At 44.7% G+C, this 16,678-nt stretch overlaps 1 protein-coding gene across 3 annotated transcripts in view; it reads left to right on the top strand.

Annotated features, from left to right (window-relative positions):
• The window catches only part of MOB3B (MOB kinase activator 3B), a 241,897-nt gene that overhangs the window by 186,357 nt on the left and 38,862 nt on the right, over window positions 1–16,678 (top strand). The window contains exon 4 of one of the 3 annotated variants that reach the window (XM_010853338.1): window positions 5,105–5,300. The exons of the other annotated variants lie outside the window; for them this stretch is intronic. Coding sequence (XP_010851640.1) covers window positions 5,105–5,206 — 102 coding nt within the window. The 3' untranslated portion in view covers window positions 5,207–5,300. Of the gene's footprint in view, window positions 1–5,104; window positions 5,301–16,678 lie in introns of those variants that run through there. 3 annotated transcript variants of the gene reach the window in all.

Genomic DNA, 16,678 nt, shown 5'->3' with positions numbered 1-16,678 from the left:
TTCCTAGCCACATTTCAAGTGCTCAGAAGCCACATATCATGTCTAGTGGGTATTGTGTTGGATCGTGAGCATCTCCATCATCATGGAACGTTCTTTTGCTGCTGTTGCTGCTGCTGCTGCTGCTAAGTCACTTCAGTCGTGTCCGACTCTGTGCGACCCCAAAGAAGGCAGCCCACCAGGCTCCACCGTCCCTGGGATTCTCCAGGCAAGAACACTGGAGTGGGTTGCCATTTCCCTCTCCAATGAATGAAAGTGAAAAGTGAAAGTGAAGTCGCTCAGTCGTGTCCAACTCTCAGCGACCCCATGGACTGCAGCCCACCAGGCTCCTCTGTCCATGGGATCTTCCAGGCAAGAGTACTGGAGTGGGGTGCCACTTTCTTTTGGACACTACTAATTAAGAGAGTCTACCCTCAAGCATTACTTTCTACAATATTAATACCCTGTCCAATCGCCAGTGAATGCCAGATGTGTTCAAAACTGTCCCCATGCTGCCTCAATGAGGCATTGCCGTTTAGTTCTTAGAACATATACTATGGTCTGCTTCTCTTTACTGGACACTTACTTCTCCCCCAGCTTGCAATGAAGACTGGATAGAACTCAAAACCATCTGCTCACTGTTTCTCTCTAGGTCTCGTGTCAGAATCTCCATCTCAGGGAGCTGCTTATTTCCTCAGGAAGGCTCATAAATTACAAATTAATTACAAATAGTAATTATACTTTACTGTGTCTGCATTTTTGGAAATTGCTGCAGAATGTCAGTCACAGCAGAAATTAATTCATCTTCATGAGCATTTGTATGAAAGTGTGTGAATAGTCACTGTGGCTTGATGCCCATATATTCAATATAAGTCTGCCAAATTTTTGTCTGCTCTGTGTGGTCTAGACTAGTTCAAATTTCCCAGCAGACAAGAGTAGATTCTTTGTCAAATGAATTTGCTTGGGATTTGAATGCAGGAAGGTTTTACTTGTTGAAATCTAGCAATATATCTTCTCTCACCACTCACCTGTCTGACCACAATAAAAGCATGAGGATAAGGTTATAGACTGTTCTTACCCTAGGGACTTGTGTGGTCCCTGTATGGTCCTCGGGACACCTCCCACCTTGAATTAATTTTTTTTTTTTTGGCTTCACCCTGTGGCATGTGGTATCTTAGTTCCCCGACCAGGGATGGAACCTGGACCCCTTTCAGTAGAAGCTCAGAGTCCTAACCACTGGACTGCCAGGGAAGTCCTTACCATGAAGTAATTTTGTAGATAAAGGTCAGCTATCCAGGCCATCAGCAAGGCCAGTTAAGCCATAATGTCATACTGGAACATGGTAGTAATCACTATGAATTTCATGAGATTCCTATGATGTTGTGAATCTGAGTGTAACTGGACCAGTAATTTAGAATAAATGCATACTGGTAGATCTGGATGAAGAAAAAGAGATGCAGACAGCTTCCAAAGGGAACTTCCTAGAGTTCCTTGAATGAGCCATGTCCCCTCAGCTCCAGGCCATAAGTACATGCGAGTCCCTCGGCTCCACATGTCCTGTGTCCTGCTTATCCTGCGAGTCTCCCTCAGAGAAGAGGGCTCTTCACTCTTCACCATGTTAGGTCCCCGCCAGCTGCTCCCAGAGCCCACTGACCCCAAAGAGGGTAACCACAACGAAAGCCACAGCATCTCCAAGGACTAGCGTCAGAAGTGACCAGCCACCCTCCACCGCTTTCACTCGTCAGCAGTGAGTCACCAAGTCCGGCCAGCTCTGAAGGGGAAGGGAACTAAGCTCTCTCTCTCTCTCTCTCTCTCAAAGAGGAGGAGCTGAGAATTTTTAGACATTTTTTTAGACCACCGCAGAGACCAACGTTTTTTAAACTGGTGATGTTTGTCTTTGGCCCCTATATTTGCTTCCCTTTCTTCTCTTACTTGCCACATCCTAAGCTCAGCTCTGCCATCTCCCCAGCATGCTCCTTCCTGCAGAAATCACCTGCCTCGGTGAAAACTCCCCTTACCTCAGTTTGGTCACTTCCTTCTCGCCTTGCTGGCCAAGTTCTTTGAAGAAGGCCATCTAGCCAATTGTCTTACTTTCTCACTTCCCTTTCACTTCATTCCAGAAACCAGCTCTTTTCTCTGGAAGTGGTACCCAGAAGGCCTGTGCACTTACTTTTGAAACAGAGAAGAAACATGAACAGTATAATTCATGCTATGGATAATTCTTAAAAACATAGTGCTGAGCAAAAGAAATCAGATATAGAAAGTTCATACAGTTTGATCCCATTTATATCAAATTCTAGAACAGTCTAAACTAATCCACTATGTCAGAAAGCAGATCAGTGGTTGCCTGGGCAAAGGGTAGGGGTAGGGGATTGACTGCAAAGGAGTAAAGAGGGAATTTTCTCAGACGTGGTAGAAATATTATGTATCTCAATTGTGGTGGTTACCTGGGAGCATATATCCCTCAAAGCTCATCAAACTGTGCATTTATTTATTTTTTAATGTTTTTTTTTTTATTTATTTATTTTTGCCTGTGCTGGGTCTTCACTTCTGCTTGGGCCTTTCTCTAGTTGTGGCCAGCAGGGGCTACTCTGGTTGCAGTGCACGAGCCTCTCATTGCAGTGGCTTATCTTGTTGCAGAGCCCAGGCTCTAGAGTGCCCGGGCTTCAGTAGCTGCAGCATGCAGTAGTTTATGGCACCCAGGCTCTAGAGCACTGGCTCAAGAGTTGTGGCACGAGGGCTTAGTTGCCCTGCAGCATGTGGGATCTTCCCAGATCAGGGATGGAACCCATGTCTCCTACACTGGCAGGCAGATTTTTTACCACTGAATCACCAGGGAAGCCCAAACTGCATTTAAATAGAAGCATTTTGTTAAAAACCAAGTATACCTCAATCAACTTTATTTTAAAGTATGCTTTGTAAATGTATCCAACACATTTTTTTATTTTATATTGGATTATAGTTGATTAATAATTTGTGATAATTCCAGGTGTACAGCAGTGATTCAGTTATACATATACACGGATCCTTTTTCAAATTCTTTTCCCATTTAGGCTGTTACATAATATTGAGCCAAGTTCCCTGTGCTGTATACAGTAGGTTCTTGGGCATCCAACCCATTTAGAAAGCAACTTCAGTATTCACAAAAGGCTTTTGACAAGGCTTTGCTGAAAACTTTTGTCTTTCTACTGCCTAGGTGGCTAGAGACAAACCGAAAGGAAAAGTAGCAGCTTATCTCTAAGGGCCAATTAGAATATCTGCATTTTCATTTGGTTATAATAGAAGTAATTCATGAAATTGGAGACTCCCCTTCCCCTCTGGCAGCGAGTTATGAATGAATGTAAACCATTCTGCCCTACAACACTGGGGGAGATTTTGGAAAGCATCTCAGTTCTCAGGTCCCACTCCAGACCTATTAAATCAGAATCTCTAAGGATAGGGCCCAAGCAAAGTAAAACTCTCCAGATGGCTCCTGGTGACATCATGGTTGAGCCCCGGAGAGATGAAATATGGTGCTTCTCAAACTTTTTTCTGCACAAGAACATCTGGGAAGCTCGTGGAGAATGTAAATGTATGGATTCTACTACTGGAGATTCTAATTGAATAATTCTGGTGTGGGGCTCATGAATTTGCACTTGCAGTAGGCTCCCTGGTAGTTCTGATGTAAGTGGTCTGGGCACCACACTTTGAAACTAAACTAATTATCCTTTCCCAAATTTCTGGGCAGAATTGGAGTTCAACAGAATGCCTGGGGTGAAAAGTGGTTCATTCATCTTGATATTTTTAGATGGTGAAAGTAAAAGTGAAGTCGCCCAGTTGTATCTGACTCTTTGCGACCCCATGGACTGTAGCCTGCCAGCCTCCTCCATCCATGGAATTTTCCAGGCAAGAGTACTGGAGTGGGTTGCCATTTCCTTCTCCAGTTTTTAGATGGTATCCAGCCCTAATAGCGATATTTTTGTTTGCTTAATTCAGGCTTCCTTATCCTCACCCCATCACTTCCCCAAGAATCAACCCCATACCCAGGACCATATCTAGACTGTAATGGCATTTTTCTCTCCCATAATGACAACAGTCATCACCATACCCTAGAAGCCCATCCCCTCAGACTTTTGCAGCCTGGCACCTCCCCTGTGTTAGAGCCCCCATCACACAAGTCTTAGAGCTGCTAGGGTCCTGAGCTCCAGGTACATGGTTGGATGCTGGGGATACAGCAACAGTTCGGTCTTAGTCCTTGGCATGAACCTTCTTATCCTTGTAGAGATATGAATGGTCTTAATCTTTCCCACTGTCAAAGGAGAGTGCTTAGCCAAGATCAGGGGTCCTTAGCAACAGCTTCTGAGAACATGCTGGGTGAAGCCAGAGCCCAGTTCTGGGACCTCACCTCCTCTTCAGCCAAAGCTGCCACATTGCTCTCGTTCATGGCTTTGGTGTAAGACTGCATTCAAAGAAATGGTTTCTGCTGCTAAAATAAGTTGTTAAATCCACTGGATTAGGGAAGGCTTAGCTTTCCTTCCAGTTCTGGCAGCTTGTGGATCCAGAGTGGCATAGATTGTCACTGCCTTTCCTTCTACTTCATATCTTTCTAAGAGTATAATTATTTCAAACAGAGATTTATGGTAGTGATTTATGTCTATGTCTTATGCAAGTCCGTGGGGGTTGCAAAGAGTTGGACATGACTTGGCAACTGGACAACAACCTATGAAAGTATTTCAGCTTAGAAGAATGCTGTAAATGGCCTGTAATAACTATGTACTTTTAAAATTTGGTATGTTCAGCTTCCAAGGATATAATAACAAGGAAATATTTTGAGTAAAGGTGCTGTAGGAGATATGTTTATGTATTACTTCATTTAATCTGCACACAGACCTCTGAGATAAATCCTGTTTTCATCTCCACTTGAGAGAGAAAGAACGTCAGACAGGGAGGTGAAACAGCTTGTCCAGGGTCACACAGATCTGTGGAGGCGGGGCTTGAACACATGCAGTCTGACTCCCAACCCCAGACACAGCCTCTCCTAAGGAAATCCATGTGAGGTGGACTTTGCTGAAGGACTTACTAACTCAAATGGGTCCTGAGGATCTAAAGCAGATGAATGATTCCCAAGCTTCTGTCCGTCTCCCAACAGCATCCAGCTGTGAGGTCATGTCCATGTCAGCTCTCTGAGCCCATGGAACATGCATCAGTGGACGACTCAAACGAGATGACAGTGTGTGAAGAGCTGGGCTGAGCCTGGGGCAGCTCAAAAGATACCACCCTCACCCCCGGAGGTTGAAGATCTACGCATATGTTGTGCTGTGTTGCTGCAGTCATGTCCAACTCTTTGCGACCCTGTGGACAGCAGCCCACCAGGCTTCTCTGCCCATGGGATCCTTCAGGCAAGAATACTGGAGTGGGTTGCCATTTCTTCCTCCAGGGGAGCTTCCCAACCCAGGGATCGAACCCAAGTCTCTTATGTCTCCTGCATTGCAGGTGGGTTCTTTACCACTAGGGCCACCCTAGATTTGAATGAGTGTCTATAGGTGACCTGAACTCAGACCCTACAGAGGCCAGGCAGGTAGCAAATGTGAGTTAGTAAGCAGGTAGTGGGAAAAAGCAAGTTTTGGGAGGAGTAGCCTTGCAATGCAAGTTAATGGTTTCCTGGAGGGCGGAGGGAGCCTGGGTCTTCAAATCAAAGGAAACTGGAGCCCTAACATTTTATGTGAACTTGCCAGGATTTTAAAAGGTGGCAACTGATTAGAACAGTTCTTGTCTTCTATTTTATGTATTTTTATATCGGCAGACCTAACTATTTCTAGGGGTGCCATTTGCCAGGGGCCCATTGTGTTGCACACCTGCCTTATATAGAGCCTGCAGTGGGCAGGAGGGGGCCCATCACAACCTGCAATGCATCTACAGTGTCTGTACTTACAGCATTTTTAGAGCTTCCAAGGTGGCACAGTGGTAAAGAATCTGCCTATCGATGCAGGAGATGCAGGTTTGATCTCTGGGTCGGGAATATCCCCTGGAGGAGGGCATGGCAACCCACTCCAGTATCTTGCCTAGAGAATCCCATGACAGAGGAGCCTGGAGAACTACAGTCCACGGGGTGGCAAAGAGTCAGACACGACTGTGCAACTGAGCATGTGCTTATCTCAAAAACCCAGTGCCTCCAAGCACAGGAAGCAAAACATCAGTCTGCGTGTGTATGTCGCATGCGTGTGTGTGTGTGTGTTGGGAGGGTGTGTACAGGGTTTGTCTGAAGCAGACAAGACAGTGGGCATTTGATTGAGTCGGTGTCAGCGTCACACCATGCCGCCCCGAGCTCCATCGCCACGGCGGCTCTGCCCTGACTGCATTGCTGCAGGCCCCGAGGACACAGAGCTCATCTGTTCCTTTGTTGCTGGCTTCACCCGACAACGACCAGTGTCATCTCCAGTTGTCGTTTAGCTGGTTGACTCCATCGCGGCCAGGCCCCGGCCATGAGCAGCTGTTGTTGTTGGGTTATATATGCTCATTCCAAACAGTGGAGCCTTCAGAAACCTCAGCACGCACCCGCTGTGCTCGGGGAACTGGCACACAGTCCCCCAGCACTCCCAGCACACACTCAAGGGACTTTATCGTATTCATCTCTGAAAAACATTGGCAAATGGACAGAAGTCAACTACGATGTTTGCCCACATCTAATATGGGCTGGTTTTAATTTTACGACCTAATGATTGAAGAGGAAGTCTTTTTATTAGGTTGGCACTTCTGCTCAGATCTCAATTCCACTTTTAGGATAAGGTTTCTGTTGTGGTTTGCTTTTTTTTTTTTTGGTGCTCACTCTTTCCCAGGCAGTCACAACAACTTCTGTACAGACAGACTACAGCCCACCAGGCTCCTCTATCCATGGAATTTTCCAGGCAAGAATACTGGAGGAGGTTGCCATGCCCTCCTCCAATAGATGCTACAGAGGAATCCTAATAGGTGTTCACTGGATGTTGTTTTTTCCCTTTGGTGTAATTGGTGAAAGATGTTAGAGTTCCAAGAGGTTTCCAGACATAGTTAGCACTTACTTTGATTTCTGTTGCTGTGCAAAGGTACTTGGTATTTTGCATTGACAGATTGAGATTATTCTATATAGAAGGACTCTTGTAAACACTTTAATTTACAATATTGCTGGTAGTAACAGAGGGAATATAATTAATTGGACATAATTTGTGTTCTCTTTTTAATTTATCTTTTTTTATTTATTTATTTTATTTTATTTATTTTATTTATTTTAATTTATCTTTTATTGATAAAATAAATGATTTTATATTGATAAAATAAAAGATGATTTACACTGTTGTGTTAGTTTCTGGTATACAGCAAAAGGATTCAGTTATTTAAATATTTATATATATTCTTTTTTTACCACCAGGAAAATACAATTCCCTGTGCCATACAGTAGGATCTTGTTCTTTATCAATTTTATATATAGTAATTTGTATCTGCCAATCCCAAACTCCTAATTTATCCCTCCCCCTCTTTCCCTTTGGGAACCATAGTTTTCTTTTCTATATTTGTGAGTCTGTTTCTGTTTTATAAACAGGTTCATTGGTGTCATATTCTAGATCCCACACATAGGTGGTATCATATGGTATTTGTCTTTCTCTGTCTAGCTTACGTCACTTAGTGTGATGATCTGTAGATCCATCCATGTTGCTGTGCGTGGCATTACTTCATTCATTTTTATGGCTGAGAGGTATCCATTATATATGTGCCACAGCTTCTTTATTCCTTTATCTGCTGATGAACACTTAGTTTGCTTCCATGTCTTCACAATTGTAAATAGTGCTGCTATGAATACCAGCGTACCTATATCCGTTCAAATCATAGTTTTCTCCGTGTGTATGCCCCCAAGAGTTGGGTTGCTAGCAGCCTATTTTTTTTTCTTTTGGTTGCACTGGGTCTTCACGTCTGCATGCAGGCTTTCCCTAGTTGCGGTACATAGGCCTCTCATTGTGGTGGTTTCTCTTGTTGCAGAGCACAGGCTCTAGGTGCTCAGGCTTCAGTAGTTGTACCTCTCGGATTTAGTTGCTCCACAGCATGTGGGATCTTCCCAGACCAGGGATTAAACCTGTGTCCCCTGCATTGGCCGGTGGATTCTTATCCACTGTACCAACAAGGAAGTCCTGTTTTTGTTTTTTAGGGGAACCATTGTATTTTTTTCCATAGTGGCTGCAACAGTTTATATCCCCACCAACAATGCAGAAGGCTTCCCTTTTCTCCATACCGTCTCCAGCATTTGTTATTTGTAGACATTTTAATGATGGCCGTTATGACTGGTGTAAGTGGCACCTCTACTTGTTTTGATTTGCCTTTTCCTAATAATTATTCATGATCATCTTTTGACTTGAATATTTTCTTGAAAGCACACACATACACATAAGTGCACACATGCATACGTGCCCAAGCACACACACAAAGACACACTGATGGTCTTTTTTTTCCCTCTGAAAAAAGCTTCAGCTCTTTCAAAAGCCCTTCCCTGAAATTTTTATTTTCCATTTTCCTAATGGTGTGTGTATTAGTCACTCAGTTGTGTCTGACTCTTTGTGACTCCCTGGACAATATAGCCCACAAGGCTCCTCTGTCCATGGAATTCTCTAGGTAGGAATACTGCTGTGGGTTGCCATTCCCTTCTCAACTCAGGGGATCTTCTCAACTCAGGAATCAAACCTGGGTCTCCAGCAGAGCAGGCAGATTCTTTACCGACTGAGCCACCAGGGAAACCCATTAATGGAATTATATATAAAAATCTTCCTCAAAGCTTTTGAAATTGTTTTTTCCCCAAACCGATACCTTTGGGGTCTTTTGTTGTTATTGTTTGGTTGGTTTTACTTTAAATTATGGTGTGTTGTTTTAGTCACTCAGTCATATCCAACTCTTTGCAACTCCATGGACCACCAGTCTCCTCTGTCCATGGGATTATCCTGGAAAGAATACTTGAGTGGGTTGCCATTTCCTCTTTCAGAGGATCTTTTGCCCCGAGGACTGAACCTGAGTCTCCTGCTTAGCAGGCAGATTCTTTACTGCTGAGCCACCAGCTGCTGCTGCTGCTGAGTCACTTCAGTCATGTCCAACTCTGTGCAACCCCATAGATGGCAGCCCACCAGGCTCCCCTGGGCCTTGGATCTTCCAGACAAGAATACTGGAGTGGGTTGCCATTTCCTTCTCCAGCTGAGCCACCAGGGAAGCCCTTAAATTCTGTTAAAATACAGATAATATAAAGTTAAGCATTGTAACTGTCTTCAAGTGTACAGTTCATGGGCTTTAAGTAGCCCACATTGTTGTGCAACCATCACCATCACCCATCTCCAGAACTCTTCATTGTGATAGGTATGGTTTTAAATTCTGTTTCACATGTGAGCCAGGTCTTTAGAATGTGCAATAGAGGTCAGAAAGGAGAACAAAGAATATGCAAAGGAAGACAGTATCTCCTTTCATTTCTCCTTAGCTGAAGGAGTGTGGCCACCACCTTTTAATACATTGGGTGATTTCCCTCTTATACTGAGAACAATGACCTCTGTTGCTAAAAAGGTCTAGAATTGCACCTTCATAATAAAACATTAAAGAACAAGTGAAGAAGGAGCCCTAACGAGTAAAAATTACTTTAGTCCTATAAAGTACATTCTCTTTATGTAAAATTCATCTTGTTTTCATGGTTCATTAATTGGGAATCCAAGAATAAGAAAAAAAGTCTTTGCCTCCTCTTGTACTCTTGTTATTCAGTTGCTCTGTTATGTCTGACTCTGCAACTCCATGGACTGCAGCACACCAGGCCCCCTCCTTCACTATCTCCTGGAGTTTGCTCAAACTCATGTCCATTGAGTTCATGATGCCGTCCAACCATCTCATCCTCTGTCGTCCCCTTCTCCTCCTGCCCTCAATCTTTCCCAGCATCAGGGTCTTTCCCAGTGAGTCGGCTCTTCACGTCAGGTGGCCAAAGTATTGGAGCTTCAGCATCAGTCCTTCCAGTGAATAATCAGAGTTGATTTCTTTTAGGATTGACTGGTTTGATCTCCCTGCTGTCCAAGGGACTCTCAAGAGTCTTCTCCAGCACTACAATTCGAAAGCATCAATTCTTTGATGCTCAGCCTTCCTTATGGTCGAACTCTCACATCCATACACAGCTACTGCAAAAACCATAGCACTGACTATAGGGATGTTTGTCAGGAAAGCAATGTACTCTAAAAGTCATCAAAGTTTAGCTATCAGGGAGGCAGGAACATAGAGTTTGTTCCGTTTTTATTTCACATGTGTTATCTTCCTCATGTAGCATTACTGTTTCTCAAGATAGAGATATTGGACTTTTTATAGCTAGGTTTAATTTTGGAAAGAGGACCATTTATAATCACTTGGACTTTAAAACCATAGAGTCCCACTGCTGGAGGTACCAGTAGGGTGCAGAACAGTGCCGGCAAACTTTTTCTGAAAAGATCCAGATATTGAGTGTTTTGGCTTGTAGGGACATAAATGGTCTCTATCACAACTACTCAACGTGGGAAAGCAACCTGAGATGACACAGAAACAAAAGGTGTGACTGGGTTCCAATTTCACCTTTTAAATGTCATGTTTATGCATCAGGAAATATTCTTCTTGTGATTTTTTTCAACTGTTTAAAAACCATTCTTAGCTTGTGTGCTATGTGCCATGCTAAGTCGCTTCAGGTGTGTCCGACTCTTTGCAACTGTCTGAACTGTAGCCCACCAGGCTCCTCTGTCCATGGGATTGTCCAGTCAAGAATACTGGAGTGGGCTGCCATGCCCTCCTCCAGGGGATCTTCCTGACCCAGAGATCGAACTTATCTCTTATGTCCATCTCTTATGCCCCCTGCATTGGCAGGCACATTCTTTACCACTAGCACCACCTGGAAACAAAATAGGTGGGCTTCAATTTGGGCCAAGGGCTGCAAAAGTAGGATTTCAAGGGCTGTGGACAAGATGCAGATGACAGATCCTGGTTCAAATTCTTGCTCTGTCGGGTATTAACCATATAACCTTGGGCACTCTGCCAGGTATTAACCATGTAATCCATGTAACCTTCCTCAAATTCAGTTCTCCACAGGGGAAGCACCATGACCCCCCTACCATCATACAGATGAAAGTTACAAAGTGGGAATGGTGATCAGGCCCTAAACTCTGGGAAGGCTACTTTTCTCTTTTGGGGAGCTTGAGAACATGTTTCAATTGGTAAATTCCTAGCAATAGGCCTTATTTTATTAAAATGAAAATTCAGTTTGTTTCATGTTTATTTACCCTATCAACATAATACTTTGTGTCCACTGAAAGAATGAGATTGCTAAGAAACTATAAACGTCCTCAATTACAGGCCAACTGAGGAAGAAAAGTCTCTGTATGTTTTCATCAGACACACGATAGAGGTCTAATTATGTGATGACAAGCTGTGTCCTGTGCTGAATTCAGCCAGGCTGACCCTCTTCTATGGAGTCCTTTGTTTTCTCCTGGGGAGGTACATTCTTCCTCCAGGGACCCATGCCCTTGAAGTTCAGGTCACACCCAGAATGACAAATCATGCTTCTTCAGGAATTTTTGAATGTCATCAAGAGCTAGATCCATTAAACTTCTCTCATTTCACAGGATGAATAAAAGTCTGAGTCTGCAGCCTAACCCACACTGGGAATCCTTTACCTCTGTACTTTTCCCTCTCCACCCCATCCACATGAAAAGGCCGGTGACAGGAGCAAATGGGGGAGAATTCCTTACTTGCCCTCCCATATACAGTCCTCAAAGAGCTGGCAACCCAACAGGAGGGTACTGGGCCACACTAAAATCTGTTCCATCCCTTGGAGGGCGTGTGTGCATTCAGTCGCCCTCAGTTCAGTTCAGTTCAGTCGCTCAGTCATGTCTGACTCTTTGTGACGCCATGGACGGCAGCACACCAGGCTTCCCTGTCCATCACCAACTCCTGGAGCTTGCTCAAACTCACGTCCATCAAGTCAGTGATGCCATCCAACCATGTCATCCTCGGTCATTCCCTTCTCCTCCTGCCTTCAATCTTTCCCAGCATCAGGGTCTTTTCCAATAAGTCAGTTCTTTGTATCGGGTGGCCAAAATATTGGAACTTCAGCTTCATCATCAGTCCTTCCAATGAATATTCACGACTGATTTCCTTTGGGATTGACTGGCTTGATCTCCTTGCAGTCCAAGGGACTCTCAAGAGTCCTCTCCAACACCACAGTTTAAAAGCATCAATTTTTCAGTGCTTAGCTTTCTTTATGGTCCAACTCTCACATCCATACATGACTACTGGAAATCACAGCTTAGACTAGACCAACCTTTATCAGCAAAGTAATGTCTATGCTTTTTAATATGCTGTCTAGGTTGGTCATAGCTTTTCTTCCAAGGAACAAGCATCTTTTAATTTCATGGCTGAAGTCACCATCTGCAGTGATTTTAGAGCCCAAGAAAATAAAGTCTGTCAATGTTTCCATTGTTTCCCCATCTGTTTGCCATGGAGTGATGAGATTGGATGCCATGATCTTAGTTTTTTGAATGTTAAGTTTTAAGCCAACTTTTTCACAATCCTCTTTCATTTTCATCAAGAGGCTCTTTAATTCTTCTTAACTTTCTGCCATAAGGGTGGTGTCATCTGCGTATCTGAGGTTAGTGGTATTTCTCCCTGCAATCTTGATTCCAGCTTGTGCTTCATCCAGCTTGGTATTTTGCATGATGTACTCTGCATATAAGTTAAATAAGCATGGTGACAATATACAGCCTTGTCATACTCCTTTCCTGATTTGGAACCAGTCTGTTGTTCCATGTCTGGTTCTAACTATTGCTTCTTGACCTGCATACAGATTTCTCAGGATGCAGGTAAGGTGGTCTGGTATTCCCATCTCTTTAAGAATTTTCCACAATTTGTTGTGATTCACACAGTCAAAGGCTTTGGCATAGTCAATAAAGCAGAAGTAGATGTTTTTCTGGAACTCTCAGTCACCCTCAGCTCATCTCAAAACAAGGGGCTTAAGGAGCATCCGCTGTAAACGAATCCAGTTGTGCTGACCCACACAGAGTGTCGGAGGCAGGGAATCAGAACCCTTATAGCTGTGTGGACCTCATACTGGGCTGTGGAGGAGGTGAGGCAGGCAGAGATGGGAAGGAAGACAAAGGAGCAGCCAACCGCCAGAGAGACTGAGACTGTGCCTTGTTGGGTTATAGGTAGGATCACTTTGAGCAGAAATTAATCTGGATCCATGCACTGTCAGGGGCTTCCCAGGTGGCACTACTGGTAAAGAACCCCCCCGCCAATGCAGGGTATGTTACAAGATACAGGTTCAATCCCTATATCAAGAAGAAGATCCTCTAGAGGAGGACATGGCAACCCACACCAGCATTCTTGCCTGGAGAATCCCTTGGACAGAGGAGCCTGGCAGGCTATGGTCCATGGGGTCACAAAGAATGGGCCACAACTGAAGCGACTTAGCTTGCATGCACGCTCTGTCATGGTCAAGTGCTAAGTAACAGTGCCGCAGCCAGAAGGATTGGGGAGGAGGGGAGGGCATGTCAGCAGATCTGCAGAGTGAGTCAGAATGGTAAAAAGCATGGCGGCCTACAGGGGTCTGCTGAAAAGGTCTTGAGAAATGCAGTGATGATGAAGCTTTTTGTTTCTGTTTTTAAATTTTCCTGCCTTTGTTTCAGAGGAGTTGACTTCAATCTATCTCCTGTTGCAAGAATCTTTTTAAACCAAAAAAAAATCTATTGATTTGACTTCGATGGGTCTTAGTTGCATCATGTGGGATTTTTCTTGAAGCATGCCTACTCTCTAGATGTGGCGCACAGGCTCCAGAGTATGTACTAGGGCTTCAGTATTTGAAGTCTCATGGGCTCAGTTACTCAGCCGCGTGTGGGATCTTAGTTTCCCGATCAGGGAATCGAACCCACGTCCCCTGCACTGCCAGGTGGATTCTTAGACCATCAGGGAAGTCCTGATGACCAAGCGTTTTTGATTAATGCTCTTTCTTTCATGATACACGATGAGGCAGCCAGCCATGCCTCTGTAAGCATCTCCTGTGGTTAAAGGAGAGAGCTTCAAAAACGTGCAGCTCTGCCCTCGTAAGAACTAGTGTAAATCAAGAGACTGAATGTGTTTACGTAAAGTGGCTTACTTTTAATGTTTGCAGGATTAGGGGACAGAATAGCAGTTTGATTCTCATATGAGTATGAATAAATATTCTCTGTGGGTGGCAGGTCTGTGTGTTTATCTGTGCATACATATGTATGCATGTACTTGGGGTTGTGCATATATGTGTACATATTCACACACACACACACACACACACCCAGGGAGACCGCCCTGTGTGCTAGTGATGTCGACTGCTGTTTAGGAACAGAATTAATCAAATAAATGTTGTTCTTTCCTATGTAGGAAGGTCTGGCCTGCCATGTTTCTTTTTTTATTTCTTTTGGTTTATTTGCCATCCACATTCTGAAAAGAATGCAGAAAGAACATTTTAAATTCTTGTGTGATGGTTGGCTCACATGTATACCTAAAGTTGGGAGAATTTTTTTTAGGTGTTTGTAGTCTGGCTGCCCTGTCTGCCTTACAGGACTTCAGACTTGAGGATGCTAGCAAGGAAAGTCTGCAGCCCCTCCACCCCACCCCACCCCACTGGGGTGGGGGTGCCCTTCATGACCTGGTTCCCAACCCCCTCCCCTCCGTGGCCACCGCTGGTTTTCTATGGCGACCGTCTCAAAGACTCAGCAGAAAGCACATACAGATATGAGTGAAGATCTGTTCAGAACAATGCTTTGTGCTAAGGTGGACTAGTTAGGAAGACAGATTTTCAAGTTTCAACCCTGGCTACCCTAATGAACTATGTGACTTCTACCAAGGTACATAACCTGTAGCCAGCTCTGCCATCTGTCAAATGAGGATAAAATCACTCACTCCAGAAGACTGCTGTAAGGACTGAATGCAGTAATAAGTGCAAAGCATTGAGCACAATATGGCTCAAAGAGAGAAGGGCCAAAAGTGTGGACACTACTCTTCAGCAACACAATACACTTTTGTGGATCAGTTAAGGCTCAGAGACTACTGCTTATCTTGCTCATGGCGTATTTTGTGATCTGGCGATACTTCATTCATTCATTCCTCAACTTTTTAATATGTATAAAGCCTTGTTCCAAAAATCATTTAAGGTGACTGGTGTCAGTTTCCCCCTGGTATTCTTTCTTCATCTTTACAGACACAGTGACACTAAGAATACAGTGGAATATTACTCAGCCGTTAAAAAGAATGAGTTAATGCCACTTGTAGAAACATGGATGGACCTAGAGAGCGTCATACTGAGTGAAATAAGAGAGAAGGAGAAGTATCATATGACGTCCCTTATGTGTGGAATCCAAAAAGAAACGATGCAGATGAACTTACAAAACAGGAAGACACTCACAGACTTAGAGAACAAACTTATGGTTGCTGGTAGAAAGGGATAGTTAGGGAGTTTGGGATAAACATGTACACACTGCTATATTTACAATGAATAACCAACAAGGACATACTGTATACCACACAGAACTCTGCTCAATGATATATGACAGCCTGGATGGGAGGGGAGTCTGGAGGAGAATGAATTGATGTACAGCTGAGTCCCTTCGTGTTCACCTGACACTTTCACAACATTTTTAATAGGCTATACCCCTATACAAAATAAAAAGTTCGAAGAAGAAAAAAAAGGGGGAAAAATAGCTTTTAAGAAGTGTCCAAGCCTGGAGCTTGAGTCTGGCCCAAGGCACCTGCTCTTTACTCTGTGGTAAGTTTGCCCTAAAGGAGAGAAACTTCCGGCCCAGAAATCCCGCCCACAGGACCACTGGGAGGCGGTGCATCCTCAGGGCCTCAAGGCCCTCAGCGCAGAAGAAAGTGCGCTTAGCCCAGGGGGCGGGGCCACAGGGACTCGTGGGCGGCTCCCAGTGCTCGGACCTCCTGCAGACCCAGATCTCGGGAACCGCTCTGAGTGGTCCACTTCACCCGGGAGACCCAATAGGTCGCACTGGCAAGAGCACTGAGAGGCCCTATTGCAGCGAAGGCCAAGTCATCAGCGGTTCGGTCCTGCACCTTGGGCAGAACAGAGGCTTTTTACGGAGCCCCCCAGAACTGTCAAGGTCATTGTCATTTCCTGCCATACATGCTATTTGGATTCTAGAAACCAAGAGGAGAAACCCTCTGGCAGGGAGGGCCGGGTGGCTCTGGTCCTGAGCTGTGCAGCCGCCCTGTGTCTGGAGGTGTAGCTGCCCGTGCCCTTGTTTCCACCTTCTGAAGACCAGCTGTCCCCACAGGGACAGGCCAGAGAGTGGCTGAGGGTGTTTTGTATTTTCTTGTTTGCTTTTATTTTCTCCCCCTCTCTCTCGTTCCAGGGATTTCACTGCAGCCTGATATTTTCCTGGGTTCCTCCTTGAAATGAAACACTGCCCTTCTGAGCTGAGGGAGTACTGTCTGAGGGAGTGGTGGCTGCCAGAGCACCTTGTTAGAAACCAGCTCTGGGGCCCACCCAATCCTCCTTCTCTCTTCCCTCAGCCCTTAGAGTCCTGTTCCCTTTCCCTAAAAGCTCTGTCTCCCATCTGGAGACACTTAGGCAGGGCTTGAACGGAAGAACAGGTGACTGACTCAGGAAATAGGGCTCTTCTTGCAGAAACAAACAGAAGCAAGGTGTGTGCCAGGCTGGAGAGAGGGGGGGGGG

The sequence above is a fragment of the Bison bison genome, unplaced genomic scaffold, assembly GCF_000754665.1.
Source record: "Bison bison bison isolate TAMUID 2011002044 unplaced genomic scaffold, Bison_UMD1.0 scf7180017864326, whole genome shotgun sequence".
Classification (NCBI taxonomy): Eukaryota; Metazoa; Chordata; class Mammalia; order Artiodactyla; family Bovidae; genus Bison; species Bison bison.
This window is presented reverse-complemented; position numbering and strand designations above follow the sequence as displayed.